The sequence below is a fragment of the Rutidosis leptorrhynchoides genome, chromosome 9 (assembly GCF_046630445.1).
Source record: "Rutidosis leptorrhynchoides isolate AG116_Rl617_1_P2 chromosome 9, CSIRO_AGI_Rlap_v1, whole genome shotgun sequence".
Taxonomy (NCBI): domain Eukaryota; kingdom Viridiplantae; phylum Streptophyta; class Magnoliopsida; order Asterales; family Asteraceae; genus Rutidosis; species Rutidosis leptorrhynchoides.
This window is the reverse complement of record NC_092341.1, coordinates 239,869,879-239,894,153: the sequence shown is the minus strand read 5'-3', so window position 1 is coordinate 239,894,153 and position 24,275 is coordinate 239,869,879. Positions and strand designations below refer to the sequence as shown.

The 24,275-nt window shown below is 34.3% G+C and overlaps 1 protein-coding gene across 1 annotated transcript; it reads left to right on the top strand.

Moving 5' to 3' along the window:
- On the top strand, nucleotides 1-23,088 carry LOC139868622 (uncharacterized). Its single transcript, XM_071856955.1, has 9 exons — nucleotides 1-47; nucleotides 370-532; nucleotides 651-680; nucleotides 1,296-1,391; nucleotides 1,472-1,564; nucleotides 1,664-1,807; nucleotides 1,899-2,006; nucleotides 22,747-22,798; nucleotides 22,913-23,088. Exons 1-9 carry the CDS (start codon nucleotides 1-3, stop codon nucleotides 22,945-22,947), a joined length of 768 nt encoding a protein of 255 aa, XP_071713056.1. The 3' UTR covers nucleotides 22,948-23,088.
- The last annotated feature ends 1,187 nt before the right edge of the window (nucleotides 23,089-24,275 follow it).

The following is a 24,275-nucleotide window of genomic DNA, read 5'->3' as shown; positions in this document are numbered from 1 at the left end:
ATGTTAACAATTGATAAATTGCAAGAATTAAGAGATTATGATGATCGGTTTATGTAAATAAACTTGTATTGTTGTAATCTGATTTTTCAATTGTATTTTTTACAATTACACAAGAGTAGTGTATTTATACTCTAAAAAGTAAACAGCTATTTCTAGAACAAGGATGGCTCCATAATAACTTTTGGAACCCCTTTACTAAATTGGAAAGGTTGCTTTGTCTGCTGATATATCCGTTGCTATGTCTGTTGTTGCTAAGGTGCCCTTGTGACTTTTCTAAAAAGGGAAATGATGAGAATACAATCTGATCCCAATAAGTCAAATAACCATTTTTGGTTATTTGACTTATGTTGACTTCTTTTATTGCTGCAGTCTAACACCTGGTCCAGATGTTGGTGTGTTTAAAGGCTATGGGCTGTCAAAGGTTACTGAGAAGTACCTGGCAACACGTGGGCTTAGTAATGCAATTTATTCTGTTGGTGTTTCAAACGTGCAAGCTGATATTTTTGGCCAACTTATTCCCTGTCCTTTTCAGGTTAGATTACTTTATTCATATCTGTCCTTTTGGTCTTTTATTTTATGTCGTTTGTTTCTCAACTCTTCTATGACTTATACTGGATGTTTACCAAACTCTTCATTTCATCATTTTTCAGCAACCCAGTTTCAGTAATGAGAAGGAAAAGGTAAAATGAGAAGGAAAAGGTAATGTTCTCGAACAGGTTGTACTGTGTTACAATGTCTTTCTAGAGTGTGTTTGACGCGTAGCTTATTGGAGCTTATGGAAGCTTATGAGAGCTTGAGCTTATGATTTTAATAAGCTCCAAGTCATAAGCTTCGTTTGGTAGACAAAAAAAGTAGAGCTTATGAAAATCATAAGCTCTGAAAAAATAAGCTACTTGTAGTAGCTTATGAAAAAAAGTAGAGCTTATGAACTCAAAAATAAGCTCCAGCTAGTTTACCAAACATTTATAAAAAATAATAAGCTCCAGCTACCAGCTTCAAAAATAAGCTCCAGCTCCTGCTCATAAGCTCCAGCTATAAGCTCCAGCTCCAGCTACTTTCGTCCAAACACACCCCTAGCCTATATTATTTGAACTTTAAACATTCTTATTGCTTGTGTTCATTTTGGGTCAAATTAAGGAAGATGAAAATAAATCATCGCTTGTTTTGATCTGTTTTCACCTCTAGCACTCATTTATTTATCAATTTTTTATAAGAAAACCCAAAGGGAGCTACAACATGGCATACTGAAGTTACTGAGTATAATTTATTGTTTATGTATTCTGTTTTATCTACAGAAAGATATTGGATCGTCTTCTTTATCCGAATCGTCTCAAAGAAATTTGCCTGAGACTGAAAGCTTTATTGACGCACTGCCCGTTTCTGCCCCTTGTGTAAGTTTTCAGTCCATCGAGTCTCTATTTCTTTCATTCATTCATTAAAAAGTAACCGACTCTTACTTTATTATTATCAGTGCTCGTGTATTATCGAGTTTGATGGTGCTGCAAAAGGAAACCCTGGGCCTGCAGGTGCTGGTGTTGTGCTACGTGCAGTGGATGGAAGTCTGGTATGAATTACTCAACTCAAAACTCATTAACTCATCGTTGTGTATATTATGAAATTTAGATTTTTTTTTTTTTTTTTTTATAATTATGAAATTTGTTAGGTTTATCGTGTGCGTGAAGGTCTGGGAATTGCAACCAACAATGATGCCGAGTATCGAGCTGTGATATTAGGATTGCGTTATGCTCTTAAATTAGGTTTTACGTATGTTCGCGTGCAAGGGGACTCCAAACTTGTTTGTATGCAGGTATCCATCTATCTACTTATGCTCTTAGTTGTTACATATATACATGTGTTTTGATTATATTGACGTGTCAGACATAATTATGACATATTAGGTTAACGGTTTGTGGAAAACCAAAAATCAGAACATGACTGATTTGTGCAAAGTTGCAAAGGAACTTAAGGAGCAATTTCTGTCTTTTGGGATTTGTCACGTTGAAAGGGTATGTTTGTATGTCATTCAGTAGTTAAATAATGTACAAAATCTATTTGCTGATAGTTTATTAGTCCTACGAATATTTTATTTTTTTTTGAAATGCAAGGCTATATATTACTCAACAAAAGAGTTACACAGTTTGGGGATGGTTTGTCAATCCCCCAGAATTACAAACAGAAAGAAAGCACAACCACACAGAGGTTCGCGAGTATGCAAACCGAACTATAAGAACGATTTACAAGCAAACGAATTACAAGGAATGAAGGTAAACACTGGGGTCGCTCAACCACGTTAGCCAATCAAATTTCCTTCCTTTTGATCTTTGAGAAATCCACTCGAAAGATTTTACTTGAATTTCGTTCAACGCGATTGGAGATGTCCAAGATTTGTCACGAAATACTTTGTTGTTTCGGTTTTTTCATATATAATACGCACAAATCCACTCGATCCCTTGCCAAATCTTTTTCCCAACTTCCGACATTGAGACCGGAGCATTACCTCGAAGTAATTCACCAACACTATAATTTGAGAAGCTTCCCAATTTCCACCAACCAAATACCCGATTCCATAGTTCCAAGGAGTGTTTGCAAAAAATTAAAGAATGGTCTACCGACTCTAGATCATCGTCACAAAGAGGGCATCTAACAGAGTGCAAATCGATACCTCTTTTGTCGAGTTCAGTTTTCACCGGAAGACGCTTCTTCGATGCACGCCACACAAAAATTTCGACTTTCTTTGGCACGAAGTTGTTTCGCATCGTTTCTTGAGGTGTACCACTGACCGAGATTACCTGTTCATCAATTACTTTCGTGAGGTCTTTTACATTGAACCTGCCGTTAGAGCTAAGCGCCCAACGCCACCCGTCTGCTTCATCGATTTTAAGTCTGAACCCTGCAAGAAGTTCCATTAGTTCAAGTAATTCGCTGTTAGTTCGACCCGATGGAGAACGTAACCAATCCCAAGTTGTAGACAGCCCATCATCCTGCATAATTAGCCTGTCACTGACCGCAACCTCTTTGTCTCGATCCAATCTGAACAGCCTATGAAACTTGTCCCTGAGTTTGAAGTCGCCAAGCCACCGATCGCCCCAAAAAGAGGTGGAAGACCCGTTGCCTATGTGTTTGATGAAGGATGCCCGGAAGGGAACATTTAAACTATCGATCTCAGCACCTGCATTGATAATATTACGCCACAAACCCGAGAGCCCCGGAGCTATGGAATGACTATTGTCACTCCCTAACTCCAAGCCTCCACTCGAACCATAAATGCTACGAACAATTTTGACCCAAAAAGCATCGGTTTCGGTTTTAAACCTCCACCACCATTTTCCCAGAAGAGATAAGTTTTTACTTTTTAACGAACCAATATTTAACCCCCCATTCCCATAAGATGTAATAATGTTATCCCATTTAACCCAATGAATATTTGACCCCGAAAACGACCCGCCCCAAAAGAATTTGCGCCTCACACTCTCAAGTAATTTCAACACACAAGGAGGGGCACGAAAAAGCGAGAAGTAGTACAACGGGAGACTATTAAGAACCGATTTGATGAGCACTAATCTTCCTCCAAAAGACATCGAACGCATTTTCCAATCCGAAAGTCGACTTTTGATTTTATCAACAATAGGGTTCCAATCCTTGAGCTTCGTCATTTTAGTACCTATTGGCAATCCGAGGTACATGAAAGGCAAATTCCCTACTTGACATCCAATGCGGTTAGCTACAAAGTTGACTTCTTCGAAACGCACCCCAATACCATACAAACAACTCTTATGAAAATTGACCTTTAAACCCGATGCGAGCTCAAAACATTGTAGCAAATTTCGAAGACTAGAAGCATTGGCCCTACTCCATTCGCCAATAAAAATGGTGTCGTCCGCATATTGGAGATGCGAGACTAGGACTTTGTCATTTCCAATCTCCACCCCTTTGAAAAGTCCTTTATCCGTGGCCGCTTTTGCTAAGATATTTAAACCTTCCGCCGCAAGAATAAAAAGGAAGGGGGACAATGGATCGCCTTGCCTAACCCCTCTACTAGTGTAGAATTCATGTGTGGGGGACCCGTTCACAAGAACCGAAATGGAGGATGAGCTAAGGCATGAAAAGATCCATTTTCTCCATCTAACACCGAATCCCATACATTTCATCACATCCATGAGGAAGTTCCAATTTAAGCAATCAAACGCCTTTTCGAAGTCAACTTTGAAAAGTATACCCTTTTGCTTGGTAGCCTTTAAGAAGTCGATAGTCTCGTTCACAATAAGAGCTCCATCTAAGATGAATCTACCTCTCAAAAAAGCACTTTGCTCAAAGCCCACAAGAGAAGGGATTACCTTTCGTAGACGGTTCGACAGTATCTTAGCAATGATCTTGTAATAACTACAAATCAAGCTAATAGGTCGATAGTCACCGAGAGTTAGAGAATCGGCTTTTTTTGGAATAAGTGTCACGAACGATGCGTTGCATCCTCTTGAGAATTCAGCATTTGCCCAAAACCATTCAATGGCTTCAATGAGCTCGCCTTTGATGAGCTCCCAATATTTTTTGTAGAAACGTAGGTTGAAACCGTCCGGGCCAGGAGCTTTCGTGCTACCACAATCAAGGGCTGCTTCATGTATCTCCTTTTCACTAAACACTGATTCAAGTGCCTCGGCGACCTCGGTGGTAATAGTAGGGTAAACAAGATCTTCAATACATGGTCTGTCTATTCTTGGTTCCTCGAAGATTGTTTTGAAATGGTTGAAAGCAGCGGATTTGATGTCCAATGGAATCTCGTTCCATACCCCATTTATTTTCAGTCCTCTGATGTTGCTTCTATTATTTTTCATCCGGATGACCGAGTGGAAATACTTTGAATTTTCGTCGCCCTCGAGTACCCACTTGATTCTCGCCTTTTGTTTGAGCATGTTCGTTTTAATCCTCTCTTTGTCAAGCCACTGCTTTCGTGACTCCCTCCATAAATTAAAGTCTGATTCATTCAAAGGACCCGTCTCTGCTTGCAATTCAAGTTCAGTAGCCGTAGTTTTCAATAGTTCGATTTCCCCTTCAATCTGCTTATACTTGTTGTTACTCCAAACTCTTAAGGCCTCCTTGACTTTCTTGAGTTTATTCCTAAAAACGCAGTCTTTTCGATTAATGTTGTCAACCGGAATAGCCCATGCGTCTTTGATGACCTGATCAATATCCTCTTCTTCAAGCCACGCGTCGAACATCTTAAATGGTTTCGGCCCGTAGTTTTTCTCTCCATCTTTCAATACAATTGGACAATGATCGGAAAGATTTCTGTCTAGAGCAATAGCCAACTGATTTGGCCAAGAAGAGAAGAAATTTTCCGAAACAAGGAAGCGATCTAGCTTACTAAACTTTAGCCCGTCATCGCTAACTCTAGTGTAGTTTCTCCCGCCCAATGGTATCTCTAGTAACCTGTTGCTCGATATGAAATTATTGAACCACTGTGCCCGATAATCAACAAACTCGCAGTTAATTCGTTCACTTTTGTCTCTTACCTCGTTGAAGTCACCACATAGTAGCCACGTTTCGTCAATACCGCCGTCGATTAGAACAGAGATATCTTCCCATAGTTTCTTTTTGTTAAGATCATTGTGTGGCCCGTAGATGTTGATAATATTTAGTTTGGTACCAGAGGGTTTCCACAAGCCACGAATGCCAATTGCAAAATCTAGACTAATTACACTAATAGCCTCGAAAATTTTCGAATCCCAGATAATTAATTGACCCCCTGACTTTTCTATCCTCTCCCTCTGAATAAACTCACAATCACATGAACCCCAAAGTGAATTGATCCAATTTTTCTCAACAAGGTGTAATTTTGTTTCTTGTAAGGCAAAGAAATCAGGCTTTTCTTTACGAATCAAATTTTTACACCACCCGAAACGACTGTCCCGACTACCAATTTTAAAACTCCTGATGTTGTAAGAGATTATCTTCATTAAAGACAGAAAATTCGAGATAGGAAGGGAGAGAAGTCAGAGAGATTTAGTTCTCTCCTTCCATTTAAGGCCTAGTTTATGCCCGTAATTACGCACCTCAACAGAATTGAGAGAATCGAAAGATGGACTGTTTGAAGGGATACCTTTTTTTTCAGTTGAGCAGGCATTGGAAGAAGAAGATTTAGCTGCACAAGAAGAGCAATTGGATCGGATTGGGTGATCAGGGTCCAACTTCCTAGCCGAGCTCTTTAATTTCATCATGCGTGAGGATGTTTTCCACCTTCTTATGTTTGTCCAACAGCAATTAACATTCTTCTTATCGCCATGTTTCTTGCGATTAGGTATCCTTGAAGTCTTTCTGTGTCTCACAGAACAATCGACTTTATCTGTAGAAGTAGTTGAGTTTAATTTGGATGGGCTTGCACTTTTAGGCAAGATATTATCTTTAAATTTTTCTGGCCCACCATGCATTGCAACACCGAAATTTGTTTTGAGGCCCAATTCTTCTTTTGATGGCCCATCAAGATTATTACCATTTTGGGCCCTTTGCTGGGGAGAATTAACCAAGGATTCATCATTAATTGGTATTGTGGAATCCACCGTGGCATACTTTTTTTGAATGGGGTTAGGGTTGCTTTCACCCGTTGTATCCTTGAAAGACTCATTTGACTGCCCAATGCACTCAACATCATTAAAGTTTTCAAAAAGAATGTCTGTCCCGTAAATCTCGGATCCTTGGTCTTCCACTAACGGTATTCCACTATGCTGATTGTTACCTGAGAAATCGCCGGATTTGAGATCTCCGGTGTGTTGGTTGGGAACACCTTTTTCGTTACTCTTCGGAGGTAAATCATCATCCTCATCGGAATCATAAATGAAATTTTGAACGTCATCATCGGAGTTGTCGTACGTGTCGTCTATAAACTCATCATCTTCAAGATCTTCTTTGTCCGAGTTTGTAGGGTTATCATAACCGACCTCCTTTTCGCCATAATTATCCTCAACGAGTTGCCAAAGTATCTTCATCTCGCTGACTTTGCTTGCGTTCTCTTTAACATGGGCACGAATAAAACCGTAACCAATATCGATATCCACCTGATCATCAATGTTAGTCATAGCCTTCGTAAGAACTAGCACACTACCACATATAAGGTTTTGGTTGTCGTGATCAATAACACAATTGTCAGTGTCAATAACATCGCCCCAGAAGGATGCACACTTTTTGAATACACCTTCATTCCACCCCAATACTGGAACCCCAAATATATCGATCCACACCAGTCTAGCTTCCAGTTTGTATGTCTTGTCTAACGGACGAACGTTGTGACACCATTTATGAATAATATGGTTCTTGTTATGTAGATCCCTTTCAGCTTCGACTGTAGACAAATACACGAATAGTAATTCGAGACCACCCACATATTTGATGATACAATTATTTAGCCCTTCAGCTTTACCAAGATACACGATTTGATGAATTAGTTTCCAATCTTTTACTGAACCGATGATGGCTCTTTTGAATAGATGAGTGGACCGATCAGCCTCATTTACCGTCCATCTAAATTTCCTATCCAACGTGACATTCTCATCCCTGAAATCCTTATTCTTTGTATGATTGTGTCTAAGGTCTCTTTTCTTCAACTTTTCCCTCAAATCTTCATTAAATCTGTTCTTCAACTTCTCCCTCAAATCTCCATTGAACTTTCGTGTTACTTCATTGTATTTTCTCTCATCCCGGTAAGCATTGTTGACACCATTATGACCATTGTTGTCTGACCATTTAGTCTTGGGAACATGATGATTATCTTTCTGTTGGTCCCGATCAGTAGCTATGAAGACCCTAATTTGATTGTTGTCGAATTTGATTTTTTCCAACGACTTAAGCAACATATCGACATTGCTAACTGATGCGTTGAAACGTAACCTTTATTTTGAACGGTTTTGAGTTATTTTGTTACACGAATTGATTTCTTGTATATATGGTGTTTTAATGAATTCGGGTTGATTTCACACATATATAGGCAACTGGTCCTATCCGTGTAGTTTAGTTTATTGGTAAATCCGATTCGTTCCACAGGGAGATGGAGTGTTTAATGGTTTTTAATAGTCTTTGATGTTAAACTAATTTAAAGGGGGTTTTGGATTAGGAATTTATAATATAACAATAATGGAAAATAACTTAACTAATTTACTTCATAAATAAAATTACAAGATTACAAGATTTAACTTAAAAAGGAACTACATGAAATTATACTAATTATGATTCAACAATTTTATTACTAAATGATAATTAATTAAAACAATAACTTTTAATAAAACTATATGATTAGAATTTTGTTTTGAGCAATTATAATATAAATTTATTTAAATTAACTAAATGACATGTTTTAATTAAAATTAATATAAACTAATAGGAATTATAATAATTAGCTAATTACTAATTTTAAATTATATTAATACTAATTATAAGATTAAAACATTCTAACCTAATTATAACCTAATTATAACCTAATATAAATTAATAACCTAATTATAATAATATTCTATTCAAAACCCTAATTTTGACCTAAATTATATGAAACCCTAATTTTTAACCTAAAATATATGAAACCCTAAATTTTAACCTAAATTATATGAAACCCTAAATTTTAACTTAAATTATATGAAACCCTAATTTACATGATATGTTAATGATACGGAGTGATATGTTTAATTATACGGAGTGATAATTTTTTTTTAGTGAATAATAATAATACGTAAATAATAATGATAATAATGATTTTACAATATATAAAAATAGGAGTGTTTACTTAAATGTGTCACCCCTAGATCCATGGATTGTTTTAAGTTTAAGCTCGTATAAAAATGTTTAGTAATAAACTTATATTTTCCTTTCGAAAAAATATAAAGTTTTGACTAACTGAATTAAATCTAATTTTCACCGGATTTTATTTAGTTAGTTACTAGTCCCTAAGTGTTTAAATTGAGACCCAACCCAGTTTTGACCTTCGCCAAAACCCAAATCATAACGGTTTCCCTTTTTACAATTTCACTTTTATGTGACTAGTGATATTACCCAAACCACCGAACTTTATTTCTAATTTAGTGTTAGTAAATTATTCATAAAACTCGTCTAAATCACTTTTAATGTTGAAGCTTAATTTATATAAATAAAAATAACTTTCGTTATTTTTATCTCATAAATTAAGTGACAGGGGTTAAATATCCAATTACATAATAATGGTTCATTTAATTAGGCTCAATATTAAAAACACTTAAGTTACATTTTTATTTTACAAATGATAACAATCCATTTCACTAGGGGCTCTACATCTAAGCAAACACTAGGGAAATTAGCTACTCATTATACTAAGGAAAACATAAAAATAAAAATATACAAACATAATAATAACGATAAAAATTGATAACGATAATTTTAACGGAATATACTTACTAAAAATTCTTCACTTTCATTAACTTCAAACGGTAGAAAAATTACAATAACAACACCCTTTCACGCGTACAATAATACCCTTAATCACGAACAATACACCCTTAATATTTGAAACTATCTTAATCTTGAACTTTGAAAATTAATATGGAACTAAATTATACGGATTACTTGAAGTAAACAACGATAGTAGCTAAAAAATGAGTTGTGATATCTTTTAGTTTGTATGTTGTATGGATGTTTTGAACTGTGTACTAACTCCTCTCTACTCCCTTCTTCTATCTCTGACTCTTCTCTTTTTATTCCCAAAAGCAGCAAAAGGTTGATTAAATAATTTAAGTTGATCTCGCAATAACAACCGAAAGTAGGAGAAGGTGGATGAATACAAATATTTAATTGTATTGTGCAGCTCAAATGTGATGATCTTGCATGCCACTTTCAATTATTTAAATTACATCTTGCCTAAAGTAACTCCATATGCATTTGTCGGTTCACCAAGAATAATAATATGGAGTAGTCTTCAATCCTAATATTAAAATTAACTTCTAACTCCATTATGATTGATATTATAATATTACACTTGAACTTCTTTTGATATTATAATATTTAGTGATTGATTGATATTCTTTTGATTGCTGGCCAAATGATACTATAATATTTTTGGCCTCTTTGAGATAATAATCGATTTAGCCGAATCTAAAATGCGTAGCTTGATGTTGTGGTCGTTTGTTGCTCATTAGAATTCTTTATTGTATCTTCATTTTGATCTTTATATCATTGAAAATCCATAATAACATTTCATTCGACGCTTTGGACATTTTAACCAATTACAAACCAAAAATTACTCAAATACACATAAAATCATAACATTTAGGACCGATATTACGACTAAGAATATGTATGATTTGAGCAATATCAAATCCCCACACTTAAACCTTGCTTGTCCTCAAGCAATACTAAACTTACAAGAATCAAACATATCAAATCAATCCACACACTATTCTTTTTTTTTCTTTTCTCTTTTTTTTTTTTTTTTTTTTTTTTTTTTTTTTTCTTTTTTTTTTTTTCTCTTTTTTTTTTTTTTTTTTTTTTTTTTTTTTTTTTTTCACACACACACCACACGAATTGAAAACACACGCTTTATGAAACACATTGGAAACACTACACAATATTTATTGGATGACACGCACACTACACGAAATGAAATTCTGACAACAGAAACAAAGTTGAAACTCGTGATTAGGGTTTAAAAATTTGGATCCTTAGGGAAATTGGACCTTTGTGAAAACGTTTTATGATTTATATAAAATGTCATGCTAGTTTTTACACTAGACACGTTTTCCGGTTTTAACCTCAAATTCCGGTTGAGGGTAACTGAAAACCGAAGTCTCAGTCGGCGATTAGCAAGCTATTCGCCCCCATGATTGTAGTATCATGGAACTTGAAGCCAAATGTCCAAAAATAGTTTTACACAAATATAATTCATAAAATAGCATAAGTTTTAGAACAAAATTATATCGTGTCCAAATATCATCGGTGAACCATGAGTTTGCACACCTCAATTTGTTATGGCATATGTATGTTGACCGCGGTCAAACATAGATGCAGTTAATCTTTACGGAGATCATCCATCTGGGGATTAGATTCATTAGTCTTAAAAGCTAATTTGCAATGTGCCCCCCCATTGTACGAGACAGATCCATCTCATGGTTAGGATAAGTCTGACCACCAAAAACCCTGTTTGATGCTGAGGTTAGGTGGATTTCCAGCCGATTTTAGGGATGACTTTTCAAGATTTTTCGTCAACCTACAGCTGTTCTGGACTACATCTTCTAACATAAGTTAGCAAGTGTGTCAATTCGGAAGACTTTACTTCCTTACGGGATGGATTTGATTCATCCTCTATTACTCGTGATAATGGAATATTCAGGTTTATACATTCTGTAGCAATGATATCTGCAATAAACTTCAAAGAAACATGTGATAAATGGTTCTCAATATAAGGATTTATAAATTCTTGTTATAAATGGTTTTCTTTTATAAGTTTTAAACAAATAAACTTATGTATTTTTAATGTATGGAGACAACAATTTCGGTTTTTACACCTGATCTTTAATTGCTTGTAGTTACCTTAAAAATTGATTAGATACATTTGTTTAAAAATTTTCAAATTTTCATAAAAACCAATAACTTATTAGTTCTCGAGAATTTATATATTCCCACCCCACACTTAAGATTATGTAATGCCCTCATTACATAAAATCAGATAATAATGTATAAATTTGAGAAGACAAAAAGTGTAGAGTATTTGGAACTTCCTTTGTTAACCGATTTGGATTTTCAAATTGTTTTACCTATGATCATATCCAATGTTTGTATCACAATGTAATTTGATGTTTCGTTTCGTCTAATTGCATTTTCGTCTGTACCTGTCAAAACCATGTTAAAAACACACAAAATATGGGGTTTTAATTCAATCGTACAACACATTTTTTTACCCCACACTATATTTTCTTGCTAATATATAAAAAAATAAAAACATTATAATTTTCAATACACACCAAAAAAATTCTGTTATTACAAAATAATTTTTTTTTCTTTTTATATATATATATATATATTTTTTGTAACTTATAATCAATTAAATTTAAAATATCTTTTATAGATTTATATTTGTAACGGAAATTCGGTTTTTACACCTGTTCTTTATCCGTTTATAAATCTTAAAAATAAATTTATAAAATTCAATTCATTAATAGTTAAAGTTTTTAATGTTTTTCTGAAGACAAATTCAAAAATAAAATAAAAACACTCTATTTTTGTGTTAAAGATATTAACATTTTTAATTTTAGAATAAGTACATGAAAAATAAAAGTTTAAACAAATTAAAATACACTCTATATTTTTTTTTTTATAACTTAAAATCAATTGAATCTTAAAATATCTTTTAAAAATTTATATTTGTAACGGAAATTCGGTTTTTACACCTGATCTTAATCCGTTTATAAATTTTTAAAGTCAATTTATAAAATTCAATAAATTAAAAGTTTAAAGTTTTTATAGTTTTATCGAAAATAAATAAAATAAAAACAAGTACATGAAAAATAAAAATTAAAATAAATAAAAATTCACTCTATTTTTGTTATATACCCTTAAATCAACTAATTTTCAAACTTAAAACTTTGTTTCCTATCGTCTAGGTAGAGATTAATTTCGGTTGTCAAACCTATCATTATCCACGACAAAGATTTACAAGTTATATATTTTTACGGTTATTGATAAAAAGGTATATTTTTGCAATCTACTATAGACTTTTAGAATTTAACAAATATTCTGTACAATTTTTGAAAAATAAAAATTCAGTTGTGACACCTAACATTTTTATTTTCAAAGAACAAGTTAAACTCAAGGCGTTTCACCTCAATTTAGTAGAAAGAATTTTTCTGATTTTTATTTTGTTTTCGTGATTTACTATTTAAATGATATCTTAAAAATTTAACAATTAATTTCGTGCAATTTGAACAACAATAATTCAGTTTTAACACTTTAACATTATCGTTTTCAATGAAAACAGGTTAAATTCAAGTTTAATCAATTTTAAATAGTAGATCTTTTTATAAAACTCACTGCAAACAAATATAAACCAAAATACACACAGAATAAAATAAAAATATGCACATACATACAATCGATGAGAAAAAGAATTAGATAGTGAACCCACGTTGACTCGCTTCGTAGTCGAGTCGCGAAATTTCACTTCCCATTGCCTCGTAGGCGTATCCACGTGGGTTTAAAAGGTTTTCGTCTAAGCATTTGAAAGGCCCTTCTCGACATAAGGTTACGTACTCGTAATTAGAGTCCGTTTGGTTCTTTGGGCAATCTCCTGAGTGAGCCGGTTTTCCACATTTTTCACATTTACCCAATTGACGTGCTCGACGTCTCTTAGCGCATTTTGATTTGCCTTTTCCATAATTTTTCTCATTATAATCTTGTCTCTCTTCTTTTCTCGTCGCATCGCATCTTTTCTTAATATCTAACACCACATCCCTTGGTAAAATCTTATCGCACATTAAAATGAAATGGTTGTAGATATATTGACTCCGCATCTTGAAAATAAAAAAAAAAAAAAAAATACAAACCAAAAGAAATTAAAAAGGTAGAATGGAGGGAGAAGACTAGTTCTTTAGGGTCTGCTAGGGAAAGACCAATCTAGCCCCACTCTTAAAGATAAAAAATAATACAAATCGAGAATGGAGTTTAAAACCTTAGAGTTACCCTGAATTTATTTGTCCTTAGGGTAGAATGTGACTTCGTCTCTTTCCGTAGTGTTGATCCCTTCAAAGTATAGTTTTAGTCGATGACCGTTCACCTTGAAAGTTCCACCGTCTTTACCGTATAATTCTGCATATCCAGATGGAAAAACTTGTTTTATTATATATGGCCCAGTCCATCGGGATCTTAGTTTCCCAGGTGAAAACTTAAAACGTGATTGGAAGACTAATACTTTATCTCCCTGTTCAAATTCTTTCTTTTCTTTTAATCGTGCATCGTGCCATCTTTTAGTTTTCTCTTTATATGTTTTAGAGTTTTCATATGCTTGTAGTCTTAATTCATCTAATTCATTAAGTTGTAAGAATCGGTTTTCTCCGGCTTGCACAAGGTCGGTGTTACATTCTCTTAAAGCCCAATATGCCTTGTGTTCGACTTCGACAGGTAGATGACATGCCTTACCATAAACTAATCGGAAAGGTGTAGTACCAATGGGCGTTTTAAATGCGGTTCTAAATGCCCAAAGCGCATCATCTAGCTTTCGATGCCAGATTTTTGGATTGTTTTTTACCGTTCTTTCTAAAATTCGTTTAAGACCTCGATTCGTGTTTTCAACTTGGCCACTCGTTTGAGGGTGGTAAGAAGTTGAGAAACGATGATTAACTCCGTACTTTTTAAGCACTTTCTCGAGTAATTGATTTGTAAAATGAGTTCCACGATCACTGATTAATGCCTTTGGAATCCCAAAACGTGAGAAAAGGTTTTTAAGAAAGCTGACAACAACTCGAGCATCGTTAGTGGGTAGGGCTTTTGCTTCAGCCCATTTAGAAACGTAATCGACTGCTACGAGAATGTATTTACATTTGTTTGAAGCGGGGAATGGACCCATGAAGTCAATACCCCAAATGTCAAATACTTCGCATACTAGGATGCTTTGTTGTGGCATTTCGTCTCTCTTGGAGATATTTCCAGATCTTTGACAAGAATCACATGTTTTAACCATGTGGTGTGCATCTTTGAAAATAGTTGGCCAATAAAAGCCTGAGTCAAAGACCTTTTTAGCTGTGTAGCTAGGTCCGAAATGACCACCAGCTGGGCCTTGATGACAGTGCTCCAATATTTGTTGAGCTTCTTTACCATATACGCATCGGCGGATAACTTGATCCGCTCCTATTCGAAAAAGATTAGGGTTTTCCCAGAAGTAAAACTTTAAGTCAGCAAAGAATTTCTTCTTTTGCTGGTACGTTTGGTTTTTAATTAATACTCCTGCAGCAAGATAGTTTGCAAAATCAGCAAACCATGGAACTTCAAATTCGGTTTCTATTCTCATTAGAAACTCATCGGGAAAAGTGTCATGAATAACTGACTCGTCTAGTTTTTCTAGGTCGGGATTCTCAAGACGAGACAAGTGATCAGCAGCGAGATTTTCAGCACCCTTTTTATCCTTGATTTCTATATCAAATTCTTGTAAGAGAAGAATCCAACGTATTAATCTAGGCTTTGCATCTTGTTTCTTGAACAAGTACTTTAGGGCTGAATGATCGGTAAAAACAATCGTTTTGGATAACACAAGATACGATCTAAATTTATCGAAAGAAAATACAATTGCAAGGAGTTCTTTTTCGGTAGTTGTATAGTTAATTTGTGCTCCTGTTAGTGTTTTACTTGCATAATATATTGGTTGAAATTTCTTATCTTGGCGTTGTCCTAAAACGGCTCCTAGTGCGAAATCACTAGCATCACACATTAGTTCGAATGGTTTGGACCAATCGGGAGATACTATGATAGGTGCATTCGTAAGTTTATCTTTTAGAATGGAGAAAGCTTGTAAGCATTCGTCATTGAAATCGAATGTACTATCTTTCTCAAGAAGTTTAGTCATGGGTCGAGCGATTTTGGAAAAGTCCTTTATGAATCGTCGATAGAATCCCGCATGACCTAAGAAACTACGAATTCCTTTAACGTTAGTTGGAGGAGGAAGCTTTGAGATTACATCAATCTTAGCTTTGTCTACTTCCATTCCATCTCGAGAAATCTTGTGTCCTAAAACAATGCCTTCCTTCACCATGAAGTGGCATTTTTCCCAATTTAAAACAAGATTTGATTCCTCGCAACGAATTAACATTCGCTCGAGGTTTGAAAGGCATGAATCGAAGGAGTCTCCAAAAACAGAGAAATCGTCCATGAAGACTTCCATACTTCCTTCTATCATGTCATGAAATATTGCCATCATACACCTTTGGAAGGTGCCTGGCGCATTGCATAATCCGAACGGCATTCGTCGGTATGCGAAGGTACCAAATGGACAAGTAAAAGTTGTCTTGTCTTGGTCTTTTGGATCAATGGGAATTTGAAAATAACCGGAGAATCCATCAAGGAAACAATAGTACTCTTTTCCCGCTAAACGTTCTAGCATTTGGTCAATATAAGGAAGTGGGAAATGATCTTTCCTTGTGGCGTCATTTAAACGACGGTAGTCTATACAGACTCTCCAACCAGTGACTGTCCTCGTAGGAACGAGTTCATCTTTATCATTAAGGACGACAGTTGTACCCCCTTTCTTGGGTACTACTTGAACAGGACTAACCCACGGACTATCGGATATAGGGTATATTAACCCGGCATCAAGTAACTTGATAACCTCCTTCTTGACAACTTCTTTCATGTTAGGGTTTAACCTTCGTTGCCTTTGTACCACGGGTTTAAAATCTTCTTCCATTAGAATCTTATGAGTACAATAAGCTGGGTTAATCCCAGGAATATCGGTTGTTTTCCAAGCAATTGCCCTTTTGTGAGCTTTTAGAACGGACATTAACCTACCCTTTTCGTCATCGGAGAGTTTTGATGAAATTATAACGGGTAATTGTGACGTACCTTGGAGATAAGCATACTCCAAATGTTCCGGTAATTCTTTAAGTTCTAAGGTTGGTGGTTCTTCCAAGGAAGATTTTATTCGGAACCTATTACCATCGGTAATTTCTTCAAAGGGTTCATCTTCCTTGAGAATTTCTTCCTCAATGTCATCTTCATCGATGACTACCTTCAACAATTCTTCAAGTTCAACCTCGACATCAAATTCTTCACTTTCACCCGTCGAGGTTAAATCCGAGGTGTCTACATTTAGTAATTCTTGCAATTCTTTTTCAACACAACAATCCACAATGTCTACCTTATAAACTTCGTCATCGGAGGAGATAGGTTGTTTCATAGCTTTATCAATGTTTAAGGTAACTCTATCTTCCCCTATACCTAGACTAAGTTTCTTATCTTTAACACGCACAATCGCGTCGGCGGTATTTAGAAAAGGTCGCCCTAGAATTAAGGGAACCTTGCTATCTTCTTCCATTTCAAGGACAACGAAATCGGCAGGAAAGATTAAATGATTAACTTTAACCGGTAGGTTTTCGGCAATACCAATAGGATAGTTAAAAGTTCTATCGGCTAGGCGTATACACATCCTAGTTGGTTTTAGATCACCTAGGTTTAATTTTAAGTACAAGGAGTGTGGCATAAGATTAATACTTGCCCCTAAGTCAGCTAATGCATCGTACATTACTGAATCTCCCATCAGACACGGAATAATGAAACTACCAGGATCTCCAAGTTTCGGTGGCATCTTTTGCTTTTGCAAAATTGCTGAGCATTCCTCATTGAGGAATGTGGTTGAAACTTCTTCATATTTACCTTTATCGGCTATGAGATCCTTGATAAACCTTCCATAATTTGGCATACCCGCAAGAACATCTACAAGTGGTACATTGATACAAATTTGCTTAATCATTTCGGAAAACTTGTTGTACTGTGCTTGTAATTTATCTTTCTTCAAACGTTGTGGGTATGGAATTGGATGTTTGTATTCTTTTAATGGCGGTTGAGTTTTAGGTGCACTTGTGGTTGGCACTTTATCCTCTTCCACGGAAGACTCTTTTTCGTTAGGAATAGAAACACGAGCAGGAGGTTTTGGAATATCGGGGTTAATGGTTAACCCACTTTTCGTAGTTATGGAATTTACTTGCTCATTCCTTGTTTGACTGTTGTTGGGATTCACTTGAGTATTTGAGGGGAGAGTACCAGGCGGTCTCTCTGCTAGTAACTGTGAAATCCTTCCAACATCTCTTTCTAAATTCTGAATCGTAGCTTGTTGATTTCGAATTTGCTGATTTTGAAGTTCCGCGGTTTGCTCGTTCCTAACCATAAAATCTCTCAAGAGATCTTCTAAACCGGATTTCTTCTCGGGTTGTGGTTGTGTAAGTGCTAATTGTTGTGGTTGTGGTTGATTGTGTTGGAAATTATTTTGATAAATTCGTTGAGGTTGATTACGGTTGTTTAGGTTATTATAACCTGGTGGTGGATTTCTTTGAATTTGATTTTGATTTTGATTTGGGTAATTTCGGTTATTTTGGTAACCTGGATTTCCACCTTGATAGTTATTGTTATTTTGATAGTTATTATTATTTGATCCTGAAGGTCCTCCTACTTGATAGCTGTTGATGGGAGGATATCTTCGGTTGTTTGCTTCTATAGTTGGAAAATCGCTAAAGTTCATTTCACCTTTTCGTAAGTAACCTAAGAAATTTGCTTGCTCTTCCATTGTTGCTTGATTACAATCTTTAGTAAGATGGGGACCTTGGCATAGTTCACATCCTACCCTAATAGCATGCATTTCCTTGGTTACTTTCTCGATTTGCCTTGCTTGATTTGCTATTTGAACTTTTAAAGAAGCAATTTCATCATTACTTTCAATACTAGCAACATTTGATGATCTAGAAAATTCTATTTCTTGATGCCAATTATGAGAATGGGAGGCTAAATCAGCAATGATTGTGTGAGCGTCTTCAGGTGTTTTCTTCATGATCGAACCTCCAGCTGCAACATCTATATCTTTTCTAGTTGTCACATTGACTCCTTTATAGAATATTTGGACCTTTTGGAATGTATTCAACCCGTGTTGAGGACATATTCGAAGCATTTTATTGAATCGGGTCCAAGCTTCATAAAGAGTTTCATTAGGCTTTTGTTTAAAGTGATTTATGTCACTTTGTAATTTTGCTGCTTTTGAAGCAGGAAAGAATTCTGACAAAAATTTATCCATCATATCATTCCAGTTTTCAATATATCCTTCTGGTAATGAGTCTAGCCAATCCCTTGCATCATCTTTTAATGACCATGGAAAGATTTTTAAACATGCAACTTCATCGGTTACATCTTTGATTTTGAAAAGCTTGCAAATGCTTACAAACTTACGAAGATGCTCGTTAGCATCCTCATTTGGGGCTCCACCGAATTGACATGTATTAGTTACCATGTGTAAAAATTGACCTTTTATTTCAAAGCCATCACTCATCGTGGGTTGGATGATTGCGTGGCCTTGACCTTTTCTTGTGGCCTTCATTAATGCTTCCATCGTTTGATTTGTATCAGCCATTTCTTCTTCTTCTTTAATAATCGGCTCTATGATTGGTTGAATTATTGGTTCAGAGTCGGATTCTAAGGAAAGTGATTCTAAATTTTTAGCAAGAGAATCGACTTCTTGAGCTCTTAAGCGTTCGTGAAATTTTCTTTCAGGTTCAGGATGTGAAGGAGTTAATTCAGCGTTGGAGGAACGTAAGTTCATACATTAATTTCTATTATAATAATAAAGGTTTATCTAGGGTTACCTACTTGTTTCTAAATTTTTTAGTGTTTTTCGCTGTTTTAAAATTACTAGTACTTCTTTTTGTTGTTTTTGTCTTTTATTAATTCTTTGCAGTTCCGTATTAAGTTTAACGAGTTTAGGATTGAACGGATCATACAATTTGGGAAATTGTACAAAGAACTAAAGGATTTAAAAAATTTTGAACTTTCTTGGAAATGAATTTCCTCGAGAGGATCGAATAACATAAAAACAATGATAAAAACCTTTAAACAAACAGATTATCCTTCTGATTTTGCCCACGTTTCGAATAGCCAAAAGATGCAGCAGAGGGGCAGGATCCTTCAAAGACCAATAAAATTGGTGATCCAACAACCCGGTCCACGTACAAATCCAACTATTACTACGAACCAGAAAAATTATCTATTTATTTACTGCCAACTCCCCGGCAGCGGCGCCAAAAAGTTGATGCGTTGAAACGTAACCTTTATTTTGAACGGTTTTGAGTTATTTTGTTACACGAATTGATTTCTTGTATATATGGTGTTTTAATGAATTCGGGTTGATTTCACACATATATAGGCAACTGGTCCTATCCGTGTAGTTTAGTTTATTGGTAAATCCGATTCGTTCCACAGGGAGATGGAGTGTTTAATGGTTTTTAATAGTCTTTGATGTTAAACTAATTTAAAGGGGGTTTTGGATTAGGAATTTATAATATAACAATAATGGAAAATAACTTAACTAATTTACTTCATAAATAAAATTACAAGATTACAAGATTTAACTTAAAAAGGAACTACATGAAATTATACTAATTATGATTCAACAATTTTATTACTAAATGATAATTAATTAAAACAATAACTTTTAATAAAACTATATGATTAGAATTTTGTTTTGAGCAATTATAATATAAATTTATTTAAATTAACTAAATGACATGTTTTAATTAAAATTAATATAAACTAATAGGAATTATAATAATTAGCTAATTACTAATTTTAAATTATATTAATACTAATTATAAGATTAAAACATTCTAACCTAATTATAACCTAATTATAACCTAATATAAATTAATAACCTAATTATAATAATATTCTATTCAAAACCCTAATTTTGACCTAAATTATATGAAACCCTAATTTTTAACCTAAAATATATGAAACCCTAAATTTTAACCTAAATTATATGAAACCCTAAATTTTAACTTAAATTATATGAAACCCTAATTTACATGATATGTTAATGATACGGAGTGATATGTTTAATTATACGGAGTGATAATTTTTTTTTAGTGAATAATAATAATACGTAAATAATAATGATAATAATGATTTTACAATATATAAAAATAGGAGTGTTTACTTAAATGTGTCACCCCTAGATCCATGGATTGTTTTAAGTTTAAGCTCGTATAAAAATGTTTAGTAATAAACTTATATTTTCCTTTCGAAAAAATATAAAGTTTTGACTAACTGAATTAAATCTAATTTTCACCGGATTTTATTTAGTTAGTTACTAGTCCCTAAGTGTTTAAATTGAGACCCAACCCAGTTTTGACCTTCGCCAAAACCCAAATCATAACGGTTTCCCTTTTTACAATTTCACTTTTATGTGACTAGTGATATTACCCAAACCACCGAACTTTATTTCTAATTTAGTGTTAGTAAATTATTCATAAAACTCGTCTAAATCACTTTTAATGTTGAAGCTTAATTTATATAAATAAAAATAACTTTCGTTATTTTTATCTCATAAATTAAGTGACAGGGGTTAAATATCCAATTACATAATAATGGTTCATTTAATTAGGCTCAATATTAAAAACACTTAAGTTACATTTTTATTTTACAAATGATAACAATCCATTTCACTAGGGGCTCTACATCTAAGCAAACACTAGGGAAATTAGCTACTCATTATACTAAGGAAAACATAAAAATAAAAATATACAAACATAATAATAACGATAAAAATTGATAACGATAATTTTAACGGAATATACTTACTAAAAATTCTTCACTTTCATTAACTTCAAACGGTAGAAAAATTACAATAACAACACCCTTTCACGCGTACAATAATACCCTTAATCACGAACAATACACCCTTAATATTTGAAACTATCTTAATCTTGAACTTTGAAAATTAATATGGAACTAAATTATACGGATTACTTGAAGTAAACAACGATAGTAGCTAAAAAATGAGTTGTGATATCTTTTAGTTTGTATGTTGTATGGATGTTTTGAACTGTGTACTAACTCCTCTCTACTCCCTTCTTCTATCTCTGACTCTTCTCTTTTTATTCCCAAAAGCAGCAAAAGGTTGATTAAATAATTTAAGTTGATCTCGCAATAACAACCGAAAGTAGGAGAAGGTGGATGAATACAAATATTTAATTGTATTGTGCAGCTCAAATGTGATGATCTTGCATGCCACTTTCAATTATTTAAATTACATCTTGCCTAAAGTAACTCCATATGCATTTGTCGGTTCACCAAGAATAATAATATGGAGTAGTCTTCAATCCTAATATTAAAATTAACTTCTAACTCCATTATGATTGATATTATAATATTACACTTGAACTTCTTTTGATATTATAATATTTAGTGATTGATTGATATTCTTTTGATTGCTGGCCAAATGATACTATAATATTTTTGGCCTCTTTGAGATAATAATCGATTTAGCCGAATCTAAAATGCGTAGCTTGATGTTGTGGTCGTTTGTTGCTCATTAGAATTCTTTATTGTATCTTCATTTTGATCTTTATATCATTGAAAATCCATAATAACATTTCATTCGACGCTTTGGACATTTTAACCAATTACAAACCAAAAATTACTCAAATACACATAAAATCATAACATTTAGGACCGATATTACGACTAAGAATATGTATGATTTGAGCAATATCACTAACATTGCCAAATCTTGCAAAAGCAAAGCGTTGTCCGTTTCTTAATCTTCTTCCAACCATGTAGATGTCTCTAATATCCCCATGAGGCTTGAACGAACGCCATAAATCAGGTACATTCCAACTTTCCGGAAAGTTGAAAAACATGAAGGAAGTCAGATGGATTCCGAATAGGTCCATTAACCGATCTTGAAGTTTCCCGTTGTAATTTCCTCGCTTTACCTCCGTGCCACCCCCGGAAATGTTCTCACTCCTCACTTTCTCTCTCCACACTCTCTCTCTCACTTTCTCTCTCACTTTCTCTCTCATTTCCTACGAATATTTTATAGTCACAAAAACTGATACTTGATGCATTTTATGCAAGTTATTACTGCTAAAATGAAAGGTCGTGCAGATGGATAACGGTTTTTTCGGTTGAAAACACTAAAAAAGATGTTAATGGTATTTTTTATTTGCATTTTATATGATCCATTCCTAACATTTGGAAGTTTGTTACTGTTATGAATTTGGGAAGGAGTACAACTCCGAAGCTGATGCTCAAGCCAACCTAGGTGTACGTCTTCAGGGTGAGATATACTCGAGACTATTTTTTATATATAAAATTATTATTATTATTGTATTTATATGATAATTTGTTTTAATGCATTTTATATTTCTAAACTTATTCTATATTTGTTCAGATGGTGAAGTTCAAGAGGAAGTTGATAGGAGATAGTTTAAATTTCAAACTCCTTGTAAGTTGTAAAGTAGTGACTATCTTTTGGGTCTTTAAAATTGATGACGTAGTTCATATTGATGTACCACAAACAGCATTACACCATTGTCCCTTTGATTTTGGGTGAAATTAACCAGGACTTTTTTGCAGCTGTCTAAATTCTCTTTCGCAAATGACACATGTACATGGTTTGCTTATAAAACTATCTTACAGCCCCTTGAGTAATTGAAACATCACCTTACCACCAAGTTCACAAGACCAATCTTCTATCTCCTCTTTTAGCATACCTAGTCTCTTCGTTAACCAATTGCACCACCTAAACAACAACACATATATTCAATCATGCATATGTGATGTAAACATTTTTCCTGTAACTTTTTTTTTTTTTTTTTTTTTTGAACAGCTGAAAATTCCCTCTAATTTTTCCTCTTACTTCAAGTGGAGTAAGTCATTCCTCTACTTGTGTAAAGTGACATAGTAATAGTTTTGGTAGCACAACCTATACGTTTTTCCGTTTTATGGGCTTTCTCTTAATTTTCTCTATCGTTTGTAGTATGGCACATTGTTAGGTTTCGTTTCCATTGTGGCTCGTTTAGAGTTAGCTAGGTCTTGATTGAGTTTTCGTTCTAGCATGCTTACTTTTAGCAAGCCATTTTATGTTCGGAGTGGTTGTATCAGTTTTTGGTTTTTTCATCTATTGATGAAGGTTCACTAATTTTTTTTTTTTTTTTTTTTTTGAAAAGCAAGAAGAATATATTAAACAACGAAAGTACAAGGATATTGCAGTGGGACATAGACCTCCCAAAGCACAAAGAAACGCAACACGACAAAATAAAACTAGCTAGCTAAAATTGCTTGCAGAGTTAGCAAAACAAACAACCACGAAAACAAAACAAATTTACACACTTGTGAGATAAATACCAGGATCACTAATCCAATTGAACCAATTGAATTGTCTTCCTTTTGATCTTTGCGATATCCACTCGAAAGATTTGATTTGGATCTCGTTTATTGCCACCGGAACGCTCCACGATTTGTTGTGAAAGATAACATTATTTCGGTTCTTCCAAATGTAATAAGCACTAACTCATTCGACCGCTTGCCAAATTTGTTTACCGAACTTTGACATGATATTTGAAGAGTTGGCATTACCACGCAAGATCTCGTTTGTACTAAAGTTTGAAAATTGACCTAGCTTCCACCATTGATGAACACGGGACCAAATTTCCAAGGAGAATTTACAAAAAACCAAACAATGATCTACACTTTCCACGTCGTCGTCACACACCTGACATCTAACGGAATGCAAATCAACGCCGCGTTTATCA